General features: G+C 40.6%; 1 protein-coding gene across 1 annotated transcript in view; it reads left to right on the forward strand.

Moving 5' to 3' along the window:
• Window positions 1-4,046: 4,046 nt before the first annotated feature.
• LOC101781027 (short-chain dehydrogenase TIC 32, chloroplastic) overlaps window positions 4,047-13,430 on the forward strand; it is a 12,107-nt gene continuing 2,723 nt past the window's right edge. Inside the window, exons 1-6 of the mRNA XM_004977797.2 lie at window positions 4,047-4,172; window positions 4,432-4,663; window positions 6,643-6,722; window positions 9,950-10,103; window positions 10,250-10,328; window positions 12,658-12,742. Coding sequence (XP_004977854.1) covers window positions 4,061-4,172; window positions 4,432-4,663; window positions 6,643-6,722; window positions 9,950-10,103; window positions 10,250-10,328; window positions 12,658-12,742 — 742 coding nt within the window. The 5' untranslated portion in view covers window positions 4,047-4,060. The remainder of the gene's footprint in view (window positions 4,173-4,431; window positions 4,664-6,642; window positions 6,723-9,949; window positions 10,104-10,249; window positions 10,329-12,657; window positions 12,743-13,430) is intronic.

Below are 13,430 nucleotides of genomic sequence, written 5' to 3' on the forward strand. Positions count from 1 at the left end.
TCCTATAAAGAAAAAAATTAAATATTGGAAAAAAATTAAAATTATAAGAAAATCATTGTTTATTTATTCTTTTTAATCACATCTTGAAATTCAAAAATTTTAGGGTGTGACAATCTTATTGGAGAAACACCAGTTGTTGGCGCTCCTGATCCATTATTTATTAAGATTCACATTTATCAAACGATGAAATGGATATGTAGAGTAGGAATTGAAAACCAATAATAACCTAGGATTGTGAACTGTGTTTTACTGCAGATTGGTGTGACAAAGATTTACTTTACTCAATTACTCTTGGAACAAGCCATCTCATCCAATAGATTTATATGAACACTGATGTGTTGCCCCCTTTCTTGTAGCATTAGATATAATATATAGGGAAAAGTACAAAAAGCCCTGAAAGCTATAGCATTATTAGAACCCCCTATACTTCAATTTGTTACAGTCCACAACCTCTGACTTTAGTGATTTTTAAATTCCATACTCACAATATTGAATGTCCAACATGACTTCGGGTGCTTCATCACTGCTGGACAACCAACCTCTAGTAGCGGTCAGTAATCCCCCTTTAGTATCAGGTGCCCACCCGCTACCAGCAGTACTAAATACCGATCATCAACTCAACAGTGACTGGTATCGTGACCGTGACCACGTCGCGCTGTTGGGGATGTCAGTTTACTAAATATCCCTTTTCTTTTTTTTCCCTTTCATTTACCTTTTGTTTTATAATTCGTATTCGTATCCGATCGATCTTTTACTAATAATATTATCCTTATAATCTAGATCTCTACAATTTCAATTTAGAGGTGGAAGCATTTGAACCTTTGCTGTAATGAGCCAATGATGATGCATTGCGCTGAGACGGAGAAGGAGAGGACAATACACTATTCTCATGTGATCCATGTGATTTCCATAACACCTGAGATGTACTGTCCCTGGTGCCAGACTTGAAGCCTAATCCAAAAAAATATTAGATGGTTAACATTACGGGAGGGATATGGAAACTTTTAAAAACCATAGCTAGCTAGGAGGGTTTATTTTTGAAATTACCCTAGTATATATTACTACATCATGATTTTCATTCCACTTCCAGTTAGACAGCTATAATGAGGGATCGAAGCTTTGGACTAAATCATCTTTTTTCATTCTAATAAGAGATAATTATGTACAATTTGTAAACTCCCAAAATGTGGTGAAGTGGAACTCAACAATGAAATACACATGAATATCAACTGTAAAACATAAGTAAACTCATCCCGTCATCCGTGCCAACTTTGATTTAGTTTACTCGCAAGAAAAGGTGTTTTTGCATAAGGAATGCCACATCCTGGTTAGGTCGTACTAATACCGCACAACACAGACTCATTTCCAATGGGTAGTAAGTCACTAAGGCCCATATGCTACTGTTTCACGACATTAATTAGAATAACTGCATAACAGATCGATGAGATGATGCCATTTTCTTTTGGCAGAAATGGAACGGCTTGTCGAATTTGATGGCAGTACTGCAGGATGATTTGTTGGAAATGACAGGTCTCCTAGGGTGGTTTATGCATCCTTACAGCAACTCTAGTCTATGCGGCGGCAAGAGCAACGGTTGTGGCAGTGCCAGTGGCAGCGGCAGTAGCAACTCTAGTTTATGCATCCTTACATCTCTAGCTCGTCCTCCTCTACTTGTCCTCCTGGTTCTAGAAAATAACCGCGAAAAATACTCAGATTTTTGCCTCGGTGACATTCCAAACTTTCAAAGATAAGTATGGCAAATAGATTGTAATGGATAAACTATCTCACATGGTTGGCGTTACCAACCATGAAACAATATTTATCTTTCATTCTAAGAGTTTCATAGCAAGCAAGTCGTCTAATTTCAGTATTTCTGTATAGTAGACTAGTAGTGTATAACATGTCGCAAGATTTCTATGAGAGGTGTACTTAACTACTTATGATGGATCAAGTGACTTTAGACTAACTATAATGATGGCCACTAGTACATTGATCTCAATCCATGTGGCCTAAGTGTTCTAGCGTCGCACCTTGTTGCTTGGTAATATAGATTGGTTGGTTTCTAAGATATATCACTCCAAGTAAGCATATACACATGCTAAATTTTTTACATGAAGCTACAGTAGAAGTGTAAGGTTTGCCACATATGTGCAGGTCCATCCCACATGGAGCTGGGCTATAAGAAAATTTGTGCATATAGTTTTACAAGTCAGCGTTAATCATGGCTGCAAAATTAATGCTCAGAGATGTACCACTAGGTAATCTTGTTACACGAAGGAAAAATGACAAAATGTTAAGGTACCTACTATACAGGCATGCAGACATGGGGGAGACATAAGGGCAACCACGATGTATATTGCCAAAGTAGTCCCTAACAGTGGATGGACCTATGACAGAGGGCTATAGTCACTGCAAACTTCATAATATTTAGCCCAAAATAAAGCAACCAACAGTGGTGGAGCCTGCAATTGTTAAAAACAATTCCGAACTCAATAATAACCATCGCTTCCTCTTTCTCCATCCATTCTTCGCTTGCCCACCTACATTGCTCCCTCTCCATCTCAGCCCATCCTTCTTTCCTCTACCAAATTGTAGCGCTTGGGAGTGGGAGGGGTCACGGCAACAGTAGGCGGATGATGAAGGCAAGGCCCGCGCTGGTGGATTACCGAGCCTCCAATTTGTCATCTCCGTTACCATATCCGGCGACTGGTGATGACCTCCCTGACAGCCACAACGGGTTGCGGTGAACGGTGACCTCCCTGTGTTTCATCTTCACCGAGCTTGACAGCAAGGGGAGGCGCAGAGGTGTGGGTGGGGCGGCAACGCCATCGGCGGAAACCATGGTGGCCCTCCCCAATCCCGTGGTGCCAGGATCTATAGTGGCTGGCCTTCCCTTGGCCGATGCTCTGTTGGTGGGGGTATGTACCAGCAATGGCTCAGGAAGGAGCACAAGACAGTGGAGATTGACATCACTTTTATGGCTAGCTGTAACTATGGAATGCTCAATGCTGCATAGATGTGCCGCGTATTGGTTCAGCTACCTTAAAGTGGTATTTTAATCCTTATAGACTACTTTTCAACAGCATTATGGGCATCCTAATGGAATCTGAGGTCGGGGGGTTACACCGTTACAGTAACAAATCATTCCATTTTTATCAATCAGACAATCAGAGTACTTAAGTGTTACTACTCGAGTATGGTAGTTGGAGATGGCATATGCCTAGCTGCCTGTATTCTTTGCTGAGTCATGTTACCGGAATAAACATGTGATGCCACCAGATTAATACAACTCATATAGTCGTTGCCTCTAAGATAAATCTGCACCCCTTGATTATAATATAATACCATACCCACTTCAGCTGAAGTTCTCGACCGTTTTTCTTCCAGCTAGAGCTGATGAGGCATCGAAGCACCGTTGACTAGATCTTCTTGATTCTGTAGATAAGCATGTTTCGTAATTCTTTTTAGATGAGATAAGCATGCAAAATTTGTTATGTCCCAAAATATGACACACACCGTCGATAACTAGATTTATCGAACTAAATATCTTGGCCAGACACAGGCCAATCATGTTTTTTTTTTAGACTCAAATGCAATCGAAATACCAAACATTAAAATGAGTCCACTTTTCAAGTTTTGAACCTTCGGCGGACATGGATAATGTTTGGTTCTCTTGGTTGGTTTAAATTGTTCACTGAGGAGGTTTGCCTTGCATAACGATGCTTGCTACTATATAGCAATAGCATCCACCTTTTTAGTGCGGTCAGGAAAAAATAAGTGAATACATGTGCAATGCCCAAAGGTCCACCTCACTGTATATTAGCATAAGCGTGCTCCATGCATAACCTGTTTATTAGCATAAGCGTGGAACACATTACAGTCTGATCAGTTGACCTTATCTTCATTAATTACAGCTAATCCGTAGACTTTGAGCTCAATTATGGCAAGAGAATTTTCTGATAGTCAAGCGGTCCGCCTCACCACGGCTATGTTTTGTATATTAAGCTACCATCGATCCCATCATGACCGTATACGAGCGAGTTCGTCGGCTCGGAGAGCAATGTTTAGCCCACTGAAGCGGAGGAGGAGCCCTTCAGGGTTCTCGTCGTCGTCCAGCGCCGAGGAGGTCACCTCCGGCATCGATGGCTCCGGTCTGGTTGCCATCGTCACAGGTTACTCGATCAACCATCATGTTAACTCGATCGTGCTTTCAGTTTGACTTTGTGATCCATTGGTTTGTTAATTAGCTGTCCCAGTGTAAGTTTTGATTTGTTGCTAAATTTTAGTGGTTGTTAGTATAAGGATTTGAATCTTGATGTTGAAATCGTATCCAGTGACTTCACCACGCCATCAGGAGGAATGTACCCGGGCTGGTCTAGAAAGATGGTGGCAATGATCTTATGTTGATAAGAGTGTTTTTTTTTGTTGTAGGTGGGTCTCATGGGATCGGAGCAGAAACCTGCCGGGTTCTAGCACTTCGAGGTGTGCACGTAGTGATGGCGGTGAGGAACCCGTCAAGTGGTGCGCGCGTGAAGGAAGAGATTGAGAGACAGGCTCCAACAGCCAAGATTGACATCATGGAGCTTGACCTCAGCTCAATGTCGTCTGTGAGAAGATTCGCGAACAACTTCAAAGCGCTTAATCTCCCGCTCAACATTCTGGTGTAAGCATACGCCTGTTTAATCTTCACAAATTTTATGATTGCATTTATGAGCATCTATTAAGGTATTGGTGTCTGCCTAGTTAACTTCCCAACAACCAAATTGCTTCATTTTTTTTACCAAAGACCGTTTGGCCCTGCTTTTATTCAAAGCACGTGTACTGGGGTTACCAGTTTCTACACAAATCTCCAAACGCAGTTCGGAGACAGATCAACTCAATGCAACAAACAAGAAAAAACTCCACTGCTAGACAGTCCTCCACTACCTTCGGGCTAGAACAAAAGCTACACACAGTTTTGAAGCTCCTTCACCCGTGATGGCAGTGGCGGATGCGGCTCATGAGCCTAGGAGGGGCTCCCTCTTCTTTCTCCTCCTTTCCTCCCATCTCTTCTTGTCGTTCTTCCTAAAAATCATGGAGGGACTTAGGGGAGCTTCATTGTCCAAGCGGCGGTAGGGGGGCTTGAGCCCCGCCTGCCCCACCGCTAGATCCGCCCCTGCTTGATGGTGCACATGTCATGACTTGTATTGTTAGGATTCATCTTGCATAATATGATGAAAACACAAGCAGCAACCTAACTGGTCTTCGGGAGAGAGACCGAGAGGGGAAGATTTCATCCTACAACACCAGACAATAGAATGTGTACTTGGTGGTTGGAATGGTCAAAATGGATTGTTCTTGTCACGGGATCTTTTTGTGCATAATGGATAAGAAAAGGTTCATGCAAACAAAAGTCCAACTCAATAACAAATTCGCAATCTAAAAGGCTATTCATGAGAGGCAAAGACAATCAGCTCTTGGTTTTTCACTTAGCTGTAAGTGAGCCTACAACCGGAGCCAGTATGTTTCTTTCTATAGAACTTGTCGACGCCTTGGGTCGGTAGATATTTTATTCATCAAGAACCCCATATTTGGCAAAGAGCAATCACAGTTGAACACATGGATACAATGGTTTATACTAGTTCGAACCTCAAGGTCAGGTAAAAGCCCATCATCTAATTGGGAGCTGTATATGTATTATCTTGGCGAGCTGCATGATGGATGTAGGTTACAAAGTGGTTTTAGGCTAAGGATTTGAAGATGACAACATAGGGATACCTAAACTATATATGATAGGAGTGCTTGGAAAATAGTTATTCATGTGTCCGAATCCTGATTTGTGGCTCTTGTTGGGTTTCAACTCTAGCCTACCCAAATGAAAGGCTATGTTGTTGTTGTTGCTGCTGCTTATCTTGCAAAGCCAAATATGCTATTTTAGTTGGACTCTAACTCTTGTCTTCAAGATATCCTCATATCATTCCTCGAGTAGTCTTCGTGCCCTGCAAGGTCCGTTCTGCTTGAAATTGGTGTTTGGGAGTCCTCATAATCAGGGTACACCGGTAGCATGGCATCCTCTGGACCTAAAAAAGTTTTTGGTTGGCTTTTGTCGAAAACAACATCGTTTCTCGTGAACCATGTTACCCAACAATTCTTCTGTGTGGAACATGGAATGTTCCACTTGCATAGATTGATTTACAGGTTGCGAATGGATCTTTCTACTTGGGTGAATTGATTCACAACATTTTGAATGAATTTCTCAAGCATGTTCTTCATATCCATTGTTCCCATGCCCCGCCCATGTCCGTACCCTGTTGCTCTAGCTAACGTGCTACAGTTCCACTAGTCCAATATTAGTTCTTTACAACGTACTCTTCTTAAATGTAGGAAAAGCTTTACACTCTCATTAATGCAATCTCCATAACTTTTTAATGAATACAACTTGCTAGGGAAGATTCAAAATATGAGATCAACTACCTCCTCAGTTTAAATAGCTTGGTTGAGCTTATCAGGACAAAATTTCTTGGAGGGTTTACATGCATATACCGATAAGTCATGATAATTGGATTTTCCCCAAAAGCCGGGTTCCTCCTATCTTTTTCTATCATACATTAATTAATTTTGTATCATGTAAGGGGCATTGATTTCTCTATATTCTTTTTGAAGTAATAATGCAGGGATTTCCTATGTGCCTTTCTCGCTTTCAGAAGATGGCATTGAGCTGCAATTTGCAACAAATCATCTCGGTATGCGACTCTCATAAATTGCCCTTTGTCTTGAAAAGACACAAATTAAAGAAACCAAAATAAATTTTATGCAAATTTTGTAAGGAAATTATTAGATGCAATGCGTGTTGAATTTAATAGGGTGGCCCGATTAGAAGGTGGGGATCTTGTTATCTCCTCCATCGTGTGTTCACTTAAGTCCAAACACGTACATGTAGTTAAGTGGAAGGGTTGACAAGAGGATAGACTTTAGTGGACTTACTCCAATGCACGATATAGTCTTGTAGACCTAATATTTTCTCAATTTCTACAATTTCAAATTTTCAACTACTTGAAGGCTCAAAGTAAAATGAGAAAATTAATTCTGTGCGTGACACTGAAAGATATCCAAATCCTCAATTCGGCACTGAAAAAATAAGTAGTTCCACTACAATTTAATCATTCCACTGCCATCACCTAAAAACAAAATAACTGTTATGTGGCACTAGAAAATATACTATTTTCCTAGCTTCCGCATATCATAAACCCTAAAATCTTCTTTCTCCATTTTCTATATTAGTGGGACCTACTTGTCAACTTTTTCCATTCTTGATTCCATCTCCTTTTCTTGCTCCCTCCCTCCCTTGCCCCCCTCCCCCTTTCTCTCTTCGCAAATGAATGGCTGGACATGTGAAATAAAACAAATTAATCTAAATTTAAGAGTAAATGGAAATAAGGTATAGGACGCAGATCTCCTCCACGAAGAACCACAATGCCAGAAGAGCACTGCCAGACCGAGTATTGTAGAACCTGCCCGGGAGCTCATCTCATAATCTCTTATGACCCTCTTTGTGTGATGTAATGGAGAAGGAAGGAAGAAGAGAGATACTTTATTTCATTTTGTTGATAAAGGGTTTATTTCATTGATTTGACCTCCTATCTGGTAACCTTTAGTTGCTCAGCTGTAACTCGTGTACAAAGTCTGTTTACGTCCCAGCTCCTAATGCAAAACGAGTCTGCATACACATAGCATCTCTCTTCGTGTAAAATAGTTGACCCACATATGTAATGTTTGGAGAGACAATGAATATAAGCGTGCTCTCACCACCTCTAAACTTACAAGGTGACATTAAAACCACCATACTACAACAATAATTGGGTCACATGGAGCAATAACAACCACTATTTGGTAGGGCGTGGCCTATTGCGTAGGAAGTAGCGATGGGTGACAGGAGGTTTGGGCTTGAAGCAGGGGTGACGGGGAGGCACTGTGCTGTTTTCATGGCGTCAGCTAGGAGGCGAGAGAGACGAGGGAAGCTAGGCAACAATACCCTTTTAATATTATTGCTTGATTAATCCCCTAGTAAAATTGGGTTTATATATCACCCCTAAAAGAGAATCCTAACTGATTACTCCTTGGCCAAACAAAGGCCTAAACCAACTCTAGCTTATCTGTATAAGACTCTAACTAACTGGGCTACTCCCCCTGTGGCGCCTGGGCCTGCTGCCTGCGCCTCCTGTATGGGATGCCAACCATAACACTATTACTATGAGATATTGGGCTGAGATATTACATCATCACTATTTCTACTAAACTGAAACCAAATCGAACCAAATGGAAGCACAACTAGAAGACAATCACAACAAGCAAAGCCCTCGCCAGACGAAAAGAAGTATAGATTGAAGTCCTGCCTACCCATATCCTAGTGCGAGCTTTAGCCAGAATGTCCCAATCCACACACTAACGGTGGACATCCCAACTGAGGAGGGCCAGATCCAAAGTAGGTACGGATTGATCTTGTCTACAACATAATTCTAGCGCATGCTCTTCAACTATGTAAATGTCGCTGGAGGAGATAAGGGGTGGTGAAAGAGGGTGAGAAGAAGAACAAGAGCACAGGGGAGCCATACAAGTGGACCCCACTTGTAAGTAGGGTTATTATAGTTTGGCAATTTCCAAGAAGAGAGTAATAGCTTGTGAATCAAGAATCAATAATATTGTGTCGACATCCTCTTTTGTTAGTCCTTGCAGCAGCAGATTCTTATAACACTTCCTTCTAGAAGGTTGGTATGGCTTAGTTCTGAACACGTAGTACTGGGGTACTAGCTTTAGCGAGTCTAGCACAACAAGTTGCAGTACTAGCAATTGTGGAGCTGCACCTATGCCATGTGCTGGCACCAGCCAATCTAGTATATCCAACCACATCTTCACATGATCTCAGCAATCAACAGGTAGTTAAGAATTTGCTTGCTTTGCCAGTTTGTTACGATTACTGGAGGTGTTGAGGTTACATATGTATCCCATTCTTTAGACATAGCTGTGACTAGCTACCATTTGTTAGGGCCTTATGACGACTTAAGGAGTGGAGGCATATTGATTGCGATTAAGGAAGAATATTGTACGGAGATGTTCTTGTCCGTCTGGATCCTAGGGCGTACCTTAGCTTGTCCTTCCTCAGACAGCTCTAGGGTGAAACCTTAGCAGCCTGTCCATGTTCCACGTTCCGAGGACTTCGTCCTGGAACGAGGAATGGGGACGGCCAGAAACATCATGCCAAAAGCTGGTGGAACGTGATCCGCTACAGCTGGAACATGAACAGCAGTAGGAGACTGGAAGAATACTACAGCAACACCTTGCAGTCCAACGAATCAAAGCTTCATGTCCAAGCCTCCAAAGATTTCTTATTCTAGTAATTTAGTAGCCATCTAGACTACCATCTAACTAGAATTTGATTATGAACGTTTGTTAATTCTTTTCGCTCGACTCAAATAATCTGGAACACGTTCCTTGTTCCAGGAACATCGTTCCAATCATACTTGGTACGTGTTCCATCTCCCATAGGAACATACTGAAGAGGTATATATATCCCCATCGTACCATAGTTTCTCAAAGTAGCATACAACGTCCCACATTCCCGTTCCTCGTTTCCCAACGTTCCGGGAACATGCCTGCGAAGCTTGTGAGGTCCAACAGTGAATTTCGGAATAGGAGCTAATGGAGATGGCACATAAGGGATTGGAAATCTCAATTAGTCATGTAGAAGGGATCAACACCCTTTTCAGAAAATTGAGGCTTTAGACATCTCGGCACATAGGGAATTGTCTTTAAGTAGAATGTGTGTGACAATAAAGGAATACAAACATCTCCGTGCTTCAACTATATAAGTTACATTGTGAAAAATTGTTGATCTTATTACCCATGCATAATTGTTATTGTTGTAAAATTTAAGCAGATTAAGTAATTCCTACAATTTGGAACTGTTGTGCAGGTCATTTTCTACTAACCGATCTTTTACATGAAAATATGAAAGTTACTGCTATAGAGACTGGCCTGGAAGGAAGGATTGTCATAGTTGCTTCTGCAAGCCATAGATTCTCATACAGAGAGGGAATTCGTTTTGATAAGATAAATCATATGTCCGGGTACTGTTTCATAACTCTTTCATTCTTGTTTCATTGATGCCAAATTATTTAAATGTGTATCAGCTATTTGATCACAGATGAAGAATACTATATATTTCTGTGTGACACATGACAGTAAATTGAATTTGTTTGGTCTTTGGTAACAGTTATAATGGCTTCTTTGCTTATTGCCAGTCCAAGCTAGCCAACATATTGCACTCCAACGAACTATCTAACCAATTGAAGGTACACGCAGTTTCCTGTTTATCTTTGAAATGATGAAGGTGCACATACTTTTTAATTTGGTATAAGTCTGGTGATTAACATAGGCATAGAGAGGTTTTACAAATAGTCAAATACTCTTCCTAAAAAATATTACTTTGAGGACTCTCCTGCGCTTTAACTGGTTGAGAGGACGGTGTGGATGTCCTAAGAGAGGGATGACATGAATTAGTGTTGACGACCAAAATTGGCAGACCTGGTCAGACCTGTCCAAACCGGTCTACCAACCGGTCAGACTGGTTTGGTCAAAGTCCTCAAAATGTAAATTATACTTTACCATTGTGTAGTTCTCGTCGAGTAGATCAAAATGTATATGTAGAATGTCCGATTTGGAGTTTGGATGAGAGAGTTATGACCTCTGGAAGATTTGCACCGAGAAAAACTGGACATGACCGGTCTGGTCTGTGTTGTCCGAGTTAGGAGTTGTATTTTGACATGGAATTTGTAAGGGTTTTGACTCCTAATAGGGTAACACCTCCCTTCCCTATAAATATAAAGGGCCACAGCCGATTGAGGGTATTCAATCGATAAAAAATACATCTTTTATCTTTTTTACCTTTTCCCTTTGCCCTACCTTTTCCAATCTACTATTTGTTGTTCCTCCTTCGTCTCTACGTTGATTGAGGGTGCTCTAGGTGGCCTGACAACCCTAGAGAAACCCTGCATGCGCCTGCCCTGACGGGGTCCCTCCTGGGTAAGCATTTGTTGGTCCATCATCGGCTGCCCCAACGAACTGGTCTGACCGGCCCGTGCAGAGATGTTGCAAGGAGCTCCTCCACGCGCTGCATGTTCAATGCTCAAGTATTTGGCACGGCGCATTTTCGTGCCAACAATCAGGATGTTTTATTAACTCTAACAAAAACTTTGCACAAGATAAAGCCAAAAATTTCTATCTAGATGTGCTCTATGCTTTATCTTGTGTCGCTACTCTTGCAAAAAGAGTTTTGTGATCTATTGCCAAACCTATCGTACTAGCCTAGCAACTATTCTACAAAAGTATAAGGCACCAAACTAGATTGCAAGGAGGTAAAAACAAAAATGTAGATTTGATAAGCAAAGAAATGAGCAAGAGGGCACAAACTCATCGCAAGGGTTTATCCTTCGGTATTTATGATCAGAATGACCACCACCCGTCCATATTAGGGCATCCACTAAGGATTATGCTTTGGTCAGCGAAACCACCTAGGATGGTGCTATGATCTCCCATTAGGGTGGAGCTGTAGTCACCATGGTAAGAGCCTTCATGCATGAATCCATATACAACACTCACTGCTCGTCCACACATCAAAGAGTTTGGAAAATCTCCAATGATCCACAAAGGCACCAATGTGTCTACCATATCAATCTTAGAAGGTTGATCACTCCTTAATATCTATGTCTAGGTAGCTAGCAACACCTAGCTACAATGAGCCTCTCCAGGTTTAAATTAGCATTAATCAGCTAACTATTGTGCTAATTGCCTTGAATGATCACTTTTGGCCCTTGGATGGGTGGTCTTGTCAATTGAATATGAGCATCTCACTAGACTCAAGCACTTTTAAATGGATGCAAGGGAGTGTATTTATAGGCTAGCTCAAGCCCTGAAACTAACAGTCATTGCAATAGCTCAAATTTCTTGTAAATGCCAAATGACCCAGTGGTATACATCAGTTGCGAACATTATATTGGATGATTTGGCATGTTGCCGTCTCTAGTTACTGGGATATCCATCATTCTCACATGATTCACAGAAACTAAAATCTACACTATATGTAACTCCCCAGTGAAACTCCGATAGATAGAAATTTATGATTCCTGGAACATCCGGTGTATAGGCTAGATCCACAACTAGCTGTTAGATGTGGCATTGTTAATTCTGGTGTTTACCTTTAACATTATATTCTTCTCTGGATAATCATTCAGAAATGCTCCAGCCACCCAGCGTGTGTACATTGTTCTTTGTCCTGCATGTATATTTTTTCTTGAATCTTTACATAGTGGAGTGATCTTCAATGCTTTGAGTTTTACAATTTGCATCGCATCGGATCATTCGACAGGTACATTTTCTTGGGAATAATCTAGCTAATTTGATTCAGACTTTGTCCCAGCTTTGGTGGCGTTTCTTGTATTGCAATCATGTGACCTACTAAAGAATTTACTAAATTCTTGATAAACTTATTAGTCCCATTGACTTTGGTATCACTCAATCACCAAAACCACAATACGCCCCTAGCAAAGTTGTAATTGCTACACTAATGAACAAAAAGTTTCACCTATGTTTGACTCCTTAACTACTTTATCACTGCCGATGCAGGAACAAAATGCACAAGTGGTAGTTAACTCCCTTGATCCAGGAGTTGTAGTCAGCAACATTTTGCATCACCGGTGGTTTCTACAGGGTAAAGATATATTGGAATAGTACATTCAGTGACATGCAAAATAAATCAACTTTGTTCTTTAACATTTTGATTGATCATGGTACATTCAAAATCTCCATTCACCATATTATTGATCATAGAATTTTTTTATGGGAACTTTAATTATGATGGGCATAAAGTAATTAATCCATTGTTCTATTTGCATACCCTACCTTTCTTTTATTGATGAAATGCAAGCATTGCTACATTGCGAATGCCAAGTTTTTTAAGGTCACAACAAGATTATCAATAACTTTTGTACAGTATCTAATTTGCAACTTTACAAGTCTCTAATTTAGATGATGAAAGAAAGTAGTTTTTGAGAAAATTAGCAAAGTATTTTTTATTTGGTGCATATTGTTTGATGATAGATTTTTGGAAACTAATCAATACCAATTTAAGTGTTTCATAAAGAAAACTTACCATATTTTTTAGTAGGACCCACTCTCTCTTCTAGTAATGCATTGCTTTTTTATGTACTTTTTAAGAAAACTAGAAATGTTGAAATTGAGTAGCACTTTATCCGATCTAGAAAACAAGTTATTCTGGAATTCAAAATTTATCCCAGAAAAAAGTCATTTATCCTATTTGGTGTGTGCATGTACATACGTCAGTCAGTTAGCTTCAAATATAGCTAATAAATAGGGGCAAGGATTTATATCCTTGTTGA

Source organism: Setaria italica, chromosome VII (assembly GCF_000263155.2).
Source record: "Setaria italica strain Yugu1 chromosome VII, Setaria_italica_v2.0, whole genome shotgun sequence".
Lineage (NCBI taxonomy): Eukaryota > Viridiplantae > Streptophyta > Magnoliopsida > Poales > Poaceae > Setaria > Setaria italica.